General features: G+C 48.4%; 1 protein-coding gene across 1 annotated transcript in view; it reads left to right on the top strand.

Annotated features, from left to right (window-relative positions):
* The first annotated feature begins 6,380 nt into the window (after positions 1-6,380).
* Positions 6,381-9,247, top strand: part of CFI (complement factor I) — a 30,616-nt gene continuing 27,749 nt past the window's right edge. The window contains 2 exon segments of the mRNA XM_025206363.1: positions 6,381-6,506; positions 9,217-9,247. The exon segment at positions 9,217-9,247 is cut by the window's right edge and continues 20 nt beyond it. Of these exon segments, the coding sequence (XP_025062148.1) occupies positions 6,447-6,506; positions 9,217-9,247 (91 nt within the window). The 5' untranslated portion in view covers positions 6,381-6,446.

Raw genomic sequence — 9,247 nt, 5'->3', positions numbered from 1 at the left:
TGCTACAATACAAAAAGAAACCCTGCTGTGACTGCACAACTCTGGTGGTCCTTACCACCCCACACTCGAACTGATCAGAAGAGTCATCATTGATCAAACTACAGCTTATACTCAACAAACATATGACCTTCCTTGAGGGAAGGATTCCCAACCCTTCAGCTTCTGGCTTTCAAATACTCCCCTAACCTTACCCACCTCATCATTAGATGCAAACTCTGCCCCTATCCAACAAACATCAAGTGGGACACGACCTTGCCTTAGCAGCAAATGCTTAACAAGTCAACACATCTCCACTGCTACTACAACCAGCAGCCCCCAATAACAAAACCATCAGAATCTGTGGACACCGACACACATGAATGGAACCTGCTCTGATGCACTGGAAATCCAGCGTGTCAGAGCAGACTCAGCGTGTCAGTGTCCCCACATGTCTCTTCCCTAAAAAAATGGTGGCAGAGTGCTCTGAAATAAAACATGTTCTATGAGCTTTAGTTCAAAGTGCCCCACAATCATTTTTTCAGCGCGGGGACGCTGGGTCTTTTTAATTAGTATGGCTTACTAAAAGCACCCAGCATATTTCTCAACATATGTAAAAATACCCTGTGGCTTCTACATATGCCTTTCTCAAAATGTGATATATCCGATCCAATGCACCAAATGCCCTCATGACATCTCTACATGGCTGACACTAAACAGCAACTACTCACCAGGATGAACTGTCACAGAAAAAATACAAAGGACAGACACATACACCATTAGGAGTGCATTTGTCACAGAACAACCACTCGCTCTCTAGCCATACTACCTTTGCGCTCAAGGGAAATCTAATTAACCCTTTTAAAAGGCAAACTTGGCTGGCCACTAAAGCCAAGGATCTGACACTGATATTAGTTTTATGACGCGTTATAATCTGATTCCTGAATTCTTCCCACACATGAAAGGAGATAATGACTCTCCTCCCTTTTGATAGGCCTTGATTTCCCAGTAATCACTGTCTTTTCTTCTGGTAATGCGCTCCGTCCGCACCGCGGGCTGGCTTCTGCAGGCCGTTAGGGCCGCCCTCCCAACGGAAGCAGCGACCGCCCTGGAAGTCCATCTCCAGACTCACCGGACCCTCCCCGCCGCGGACGCCGCACAAGACGCCTTCTCACCGCTACCCGTCATCCCAGCGGTACCCAGCGAGCTGGCCGAGCGGTCCAACATGCTGCTCAGGCTCCCGGTGCCCCCCAGCAGCAATACAGGCTGCCCTTTTGGCACCCTGCCCCGCAAGGGCCTCTACATGTGGGTGGTGCGCACCCAGCACGCCCAGGTGCTCGCTGGCCGCCCTGACACCGTGTGGCAGCAGCGCCTGGCACGGCCCGGGACCCCAGCGTGGCGCACACTGTATAAGGCGCCCACCGCCAAGAAGACCGGCGACCTGCAGTGGCAACTCGTGCACGGCATCCTGGCCACCGGCGCCTTTGTGCGTTATCTGGACCCAGCAGCCTCAGCGGCCTGCCCCTCCTGCCCGGGGGTGCTGGACAAGGACATTTTCCACGCTTTCCTCGACTGCCCCCGGCTGCAGCCTCTCTTTGCTGCCCTGGGCACACTGCTTCGGGCACTGGGCCAGGACTTCTCCGAGGACATCTACATCTACTCCTTCTCATACCAGGTGGCTGAGCGGGCCACGGTCAGCCTGGCCAACTTCCTGCTGGGCCAGGCCAAGATGGCCACCCTGAAGAGCCGGTGAAACCAGCTCACCGGCACCGGGATGGTCGACGCCCTTCAGCTCTTCCGCCTGCTGGTGCGGGCCCGCCTCTCGGTCGAGTTTGAGTCCTCTGGCGGACGGTGCCCACTTTTGAGGAACGCTGGGCCCTCGAGGGGGCGCTGTGCCGAGTCGAGGTGGGACGCCTGATCCTCGCACTGTGACACCACCGGCTGCTCAAGCTGCAGAGATGTGTCCAGCGGGCCGAGGCCTTGGACTTTGTTCATGCGGGTCGACCCCTGAGGCCTCCATGAGGGTCCCCGCTGGCAGAACTGTAAATATGTAAATAGTCCTAATGTTCGTTGTGGGGTTTTTGTGTGTTGTTTTGTTTAGTCTAGAGTGTACGGGCAGGCCTTGGAGGCCATGAGCCCAGGCCTTGTCCATGAGGCCCAGATCTTCGGGCTAACCTGTACATGCTCTTTACTGGCCCCAATTTGTCACCCTCCCTGGAATAAATGCCTCTTAAAAGTCTTCTGGTAGTTGATTGGCTACTACCCCTAGAATTTCTCTCCCTCCTCTTCTAGCTGCTTTTTACTATGCTGTGCTGGCTTTTACTCCTTAGACCTGAAGAAAAATGTGTCATCTAACTCTATCCCAACTAAGACATTATCCTAAGAAATCCTTTTTCTTGCATTGTCTTAAATAAACAGCACAAGGAAAATTACTTTGCAATTTATTTAATATCTGTGAATTGGAGCTATCTCATTAAAACAAAAACCAGGAAACTGAAGCCATTTGCTTACAAAATAAGCATCAATGGGTGTATCTCCATGTGCACTTTAATGCACATTAGCCTATTTTAATGCATATTAAAGTGTCACTAAAAACACACCATTTAGTAAATGCTCGTTAAAATAAGCTAATGCACATTAACCATCACTTTAAAACCATGCAGTTTAGTTAATGTGCATTAAGACAGACTAATGCGCATTTTCCTAGTACCTCACAGTGGAAGGCACTTTTACACGTGCTCTTGGGATGGAGTGGGGAGGTGGCACTTTAATTAGAGCAGCTCCAAGAGCCACATTGATTAAAGTGCCACTGCGTCTTGTGTAGCAGAGTCCTCATGATTAAAAATGGTGCCAGGTGTGTTTGAACTAAAGCACATTGAACTAAAGCTCAAGTGCCCCTGCTGCCATTTTTAAGTATGGGGACACTGATACACAAGACACGAGGCTGCTGGAGCATAGTAATTGCCACGCTCCAGCAGACTCAATTAATTGAGTCAAAGCAGCCTCCATGCTCATGTACTGGTGCCTGGAGATACTAGATTTAATGCACATTAACTAAAGCACATGTAGACACACCCAGTGTTCCATACTTAAAACACTGACGTGGAAGAAGATGGGCAAGTGGCTGTACTCCTTCACACAATTGTAAATACCAAGGTAACCAACAAGAGTGCCAGTTGTGATGTTAATTTTTGAGATGTGAACTGTACCAAGACAATTTATTATGCATAGGAGCCTACAAAACAGTTATAGCCTGTAATGTTATAGCCTGTAACAGTTATAGCCAGGTAATGACCTGGGCTGGCTTCAAGTAAATGGAGAGCTATATCTCACTGCTAGTTATCCAACACATTTCAGCTTTCATCCTTAGGCTGTTATACTGGAATCTCTGGGGTTTCAGCATCCATTCGTACAGGGGTTTTCAACCTTTTTTAACAAGTGTATCCCTTCTGATTCAAAGTTTCAGCTTATGTACCCCTTTATATTTTTTTCTTGTTTTTAAGTGGGGAGGGGCAGATCAAGGCCCCCGTGGTGATGGAGGGAGTGGGGCTGGGGCAGGTGCTGCACAGCCAGGGCAGGATATAAGACAGAGCCATGAGTGGGTCATCTGGGGTGTGCATGGAGGGGTGAGGAAGGTGGTTCCCACCACTGCACACACACTGGGAGGCCATGGAGACATTTGCCCTCTGATCTGCACCTGGGGCAAGGGTGGGCTGCCACTGCAGGGGAGGGGCAGGTCAAGGCTCCAGTGGTGGGGGAGGGAGTGGGGCTGGGGTAGGGGCTGCCCAGCCAGGGCAGGGCATGGGACTGAGCCACGTGGCAGGGGTGGCTCCTGCTGCTATGCGCACCCCTAGGAGGGTGTGGGAGGTGTGTGCCCACAGATCTGCTTGCAGGGCATGGGCAGGCTGTGGTCAGTGCCGGGCTCTTCCTGGCAGGGGCCTGGGCTGAGTTGCACTTGGGGTAGGTGGCAACGGTGCTAAGAGGGAGAGTTGGGGGGGGCTACAGCAAATTCTGGAGTGGCTGCAGCCCCATTCCTGTAGTCCCCTGCAGTGAGAGCAAGAGTGGAGCTGGGACTGGAGCTGGGGCTGGGGCTGGGGCTGGAACAGGGGCAGATGCTGCCCAGCTGGGGTGGAGCACAGGATGGAGCCACAAGCAGCTCATCTGAAGGGCCGTGGGGAGGGAGGCATGCACCCTGGGAGGGCATGGGGGCGTGTGCCCCCAGATCTGCATGTGGGGTGGGCTGTGCCAAGCTCTTCCCAGTGGGGTCTGGGCCAGGTTGCACTCGGGGCGGGCAGCGGTGGCACTGTGAGGAGGCTACGGGAGAGGCTGCAGCCACCCTAAAATTCACTGTAGCCCCCACAAACCTCTTTCTAGTGTAGTCTGGCCCAACACCTCCACCAGGAACAGCCTGGTGCTGCCTTGGCCCTAGCCTGCAGTGGCCTACAGTCTGCCCTGCCCCGCATGCACATCTGGGGTCACACACCCCTGTGCCCTCCTGGGATGCATGCAGCAGCTGGAGCTGCCACCTCCCCAGCACCCTCCAGATGAGCCACTTGCGGCTCTGTCCTGCACTCTGCCCTGGCTAGGCAGTGCCTGCCCCTGCTCCTGCCCCAGCCCCACTCACTCCCTCACCATGGGGGCCTACAGGAGTGGGGCTATGGCGGGGGGCTGCACCCACTCCAGAATTTGCCATAGCCCCCCCAATGCCCCCTCCCAGTGCCACCACCAGGAAGAGCCTGATGCTGCTTCAGCCCGAGCCCACAGCAGCAGCCCACCCTGCCTCTCGCACAGATCCAAGGGCACCCCCCCCATGCCTTCCTGAGGTGCAGATAGTGATGGGAGCCGCCCCCCTCATAAGGCTTGGTCTGGTGCCCTGCCCTGGCTGAGCAGCCCCTGCCCCTCCCCTAGCCCCACTCCCTCCCCCATGCCTCTCCCCCACAACAGATTTGTGAGGGGAAGCCCCGTAGCCCCAGTGAGGGGGGCAGAGATGAGTAGCCCCAGTGAGGGGGTGGCCCCAGTGAGGGGCGGTATGGAGCCCCAGTGAGGGGCAGAGATGTGGAGTCCCAGTGAAGTGAAGAAAACCAGAGGACTGAGAGCCCAGTATGTTTATATATAGAGAGAGTTGCCCCCAAAAGGGGCCAGGGCAAGCTTAGACCTGGTCAGGTAATTGGCTGGCCACTACTGTAGTGAGGGTCATGGGAGAGGCCCAAAAGATGGTACATCTGCCACCGAAGTATGAGCTAGCTAAAGCCTATGGCCTAAGGAGCCCACTCCAAGAGGGAGCAAGGCAATATAAGTTGTCGATGCGTGAAAGAGACCCTGTGAGAGAGGGTGGATTGTGAGAGGCCCTAGTGAGAGGAGGGCGGTATGAATGTGAGTGTCTGAGGCCTGACAATGAGACCTAAGCTTGGTCCGGCTGTAGGCTGGGAGCACTGTGACATCTGGATGCCATCTGTGAGGCTCGGGCTGCAGTGTAGAGGAGAAACGAAGCTGCAGATAGCGCCCCCTGGCATCGGGGCAAGAATGGGCAGCCTTCCGCCTTAATTAATATCCTAATTAATTAACAACAAGGTGTGGCAGACGAGTCAGGTGGGTGGTGTGCCCAAAGGCAAATGGGTAAACTAGCACTGTGGCTAGTCGGAGAGACCCACATTGCTACAATCATGTTTTCTTCATGTCTGTGCATGCCATCACCAGGAAGCCCCTATTCATAACAGAGAATGTTTATGTTGCTTGACTTCAGCACATCTGAAGTCATAACTTTAGTTTTCTGTGAGCCTGTCAGCACCATACTATGTGGGATATTTTTTCTTTTTATATGCAAAAGCAATTGTGTTATTTCTGGCTTTTTGGAATCTGAAGTGATTTATGTTGGTTATTTTTTTTCTTTTCATTAAAAAAGTGTTCCTGCACCTTGCCTCTCCCATAATAGAGAGCACAATGTTGCTTGTACTACTTGCCAGAGTGTTGAGCAATGTACCAAACATAATCTTGAATGATGACCCTCTAGGTTGCTGAAAACTGATGCATGATACTTCCTGGTACTACTTCTTCCATCTGTTGTGAAGAAATGTATTCTGTTCCAGAAGTACTTAGAGAGACATACATGAAGCCAACTAAGAACTAGGGTAGAATTTCCTGAGAATTTCTAGGGTATTCTTAGTAAAAATCAGCAATGTTTAGGGCTTCGAAAAGTGAATTCCTAATGGGATTTTCCCTTTAATAATTTACTTTAAAGACTTTACTTTTGTTATCTTCTCTTGTTACCATAAGACCAGATAAACTGAGACAGTATACTTACAGCATGCTCAGATTTATCAGTCAATGTGAAGGTTCTTGCACTCTGTTTCTAAACGAACTTTTAAATATTTTACTAAAAGTTAAAAATTAAACACAGACAAATATCTGAGGTTAAAAACAATCCTAGCCAGGGAAATTCTTTTAAAAAAGAAGGATAAAAACTCTTCATCATGAAAGTATTGCTGCTCTTGGGTTTTTCATGTGTCTTCTTTTGTACTTATGGAGGAAAGGTAAGAATTTCATTTATTTTAAATGAAATAATTAATTTTTTTTCTTAAATACTGACTGGGAAAAATAGATTATTTTAAAATTTCCTTTAATGGTACTGATATAATTATTCCAACCTTGAATATCTGAATCTTGATGTATATTTTTCTTTCCTCTATTTATTCTAGTTGGGTATTATGTCAGTGGGCCAAATTTGCATGGAGTTTCACATGGGTTCAGGGGTACTCCTAACTTGATTCAGTTGCAGAAATAGGGCCCCAGGTAGCCAAATTCTTCTGTTTATTCTCAGGTTATACTCAGGCAAAACTTCCAGTGAAATATAAGAATTAAGCCAGAATGAGGACAATAGGATCTGTCTCATTGTTTTGATTGTATCAGGATATAGTTCAATTAATTGAATAAGTACTGACCCATGAATAAGACGACAAATTTAACATGATTACACAACAGGGTAAAATTTCTATGTAAAATCCTGTTTCCATTCAAATCTGGAACAAAGCGCTCATTATTTCAGCAGATCAGGATTTCACTGTAGTACTTTAGACTTGAATTGTATTGATTTAACAAGCCTGTTCAAGAATGCCAAGCCAAATCTGGGGACTAACTTTTTTCTTATATCTGTATGCAGAAGTCTGTTGATGTAATTTTTATGTTTCAACATACTTTTTATCTCAAATAGTAGCAACGAAAAATGCCAAAACTTCAATGAAATCAGGGCCAGATTAACTATTTAGCAGGCCCTAGGCAGGGATGGGAGAGGCCAGGAGCAAAGGCCTCCCCACCTCTAGAGCAGCTACAGCAGAGAAAAGAACACCTTCCCTTCCTGGTGCTGCCATTGCGGAGGTGTGTGACTTGGTTCTCATTCACTCACTAGCAAGTTACCATGGGCAATGTAGTATAAATGAGGAGAGGACTCATTTGCATATTTTACTTGCATAGTCCTGGTATATGCAAGATAGGTATGCAAATGAGTCTCATTGTTTGTTTTGTATTGCTGTCATGGCTGGCCAGCGAATGAATGCAAACTGGGTCAATACTGGAAAAAAAATTATATTTACCTAGTAGCACCCTCCCCCCAGGCATCCAGGGGAAGGGAAAGGAGAGGAGAGGAGGGAAAGTGGACAGGACCATTCGCACCACAATGCATCTCCTGCCCCCCCCCCCAGCTCAGGGCCCTAGGCATGTGCCTAGTTGGCCTATGTGTTAATTGGGCCCTGAATGAAATTACTGGGGCTCTGTGTCAGTATAGGTGTAAATCAACACAAAACTCATATGGGCCAGGGCCACCAACCAACAAATTTGTTCTTGTGCACGAGGCAAGAAAATATATGGCCATGAAATATACTGGTGTTTAATGTTCAAGTTTGCAAAAATTTCATTATACATAATTGTTTCTGCAGCTTCTGCAGACCTTAAAGGAAAACTTTAGATTCATATGTCTCTCTCACTTAATTTACTTAATTCACATGTGTCTCCTTAAAAATGTGTAGGTTACACTTAAAATCAAAGAAAGTTAGTCCAGAAAAGAACACCTGTTCTGAAGCATCCAGCTGCAATTTTGCTTGTAGCAATTTACGGCTATGCGAAGCTTTGGTCCCTGATTCGATTAAGCAAAGATTCGGCCTGATTCAGTGGGCGAATTTCCAAATCCAAATCAAATCAGAACCCTCCAAATCAATTTGGAGAGATTCAGAAAGATTCAAAGATGTGGACATAGACGCAGCTTTAAATGTTTTTTCTACATGCCTCAAGGTTCCAAGCGGCTCGTCAATGCTGTGAGGCTGGGGCAGATGCAGCATCCCACAGGAGTGTGGGGGTCTGCTGGTGAGCATGCAGGGCAGGCCCCCCGTGCCCCCCCAGCTCAGTGACTGCCTGCTTCCTGGGTCTGGGGTGGCACCTGGGGTCCCCTCGCGACTGATTGCCAAGCCAGCAGGACATGGGGGGGCTCCCCTGCATGCTCCCCAGCAGGCCTGGAAGTGGACTGGAAGTACTTGCCACCGAGCACATGGAGGGGTCCCCCATGCTCTTGTGGGATCTTCCATCCACCCCAGCATCTCAGCGTTCATGAGCCATACTAGTACCTCAAGGTATGTAGAAAAAACTTTTAAAGCTGTGTCTATGGCTGAATCCATCAGCATCGAATCTTCCGATTCGGATTCAGCTGAATTGAATCGGGGACAGTGATCCAAATCAAAAAATTGAATCACTGTCCCTGATTTGGGCCGAATCTGAATCCAAATTGAATGCAGCCTGCTTCGCACACCCCTATAGCAATTTACTGTAAATCCCACTGAATGTCAGTTCATCATACCATTTTTAATGTGTTCAATTTCTGGGTTAAAATTTTCTAATATGCTGTGTACTAAAACTGACATATTGAAAAGGCAAGACTGTTACATTTGCAAGAAATCAGAGAGAAGAGACCCTGGTGAGAGATTCAAAAAGAAAAAGAGGATTAACCAAACCCCAAATAAGTTTTTTTTTAAAAGGAAGGAAGAGGAAGAAGATAGTGTGAGATGACCATTTATAAAACTAAAAACACCTGATGTGAAAAACCTTTTTGATACAAGAAAAGGGGTAATGATGGGCCTGATATAACATCCAGTTGGAATCAATAGAAGGACATGCAGTACTTTCAGTGGATTTTGAAATGGGCCCAAATAGCAGCTCATTTGCTTCCTAGAGTTATTTCATTCTTTTTCTTTATTTTAGGTCTTCCAGAACCAGACCTCTGAGTACAATA

The sequence above is a fragment of the Alligator sinensis genome, unplaced genomic scaffold (assembly GCF_000455745.1).
Source record: "Alligator sinensis unplaced genomic scaffold, ASM45574v1 scaffold861_1, whole genome shotgun sequence".
Taxonomy (NCBI): domain Eukaryota; kingdom Metazoa; phylum Chordata; order Crocodylia; family Alligatoridae; genus Alligator; species Alligator sinensis.
The sequence above is the reverse complement of the archived record's forward strand: the minus strand, read 5'-3'. Positions and strand labels throughout refer to the sequence as shown.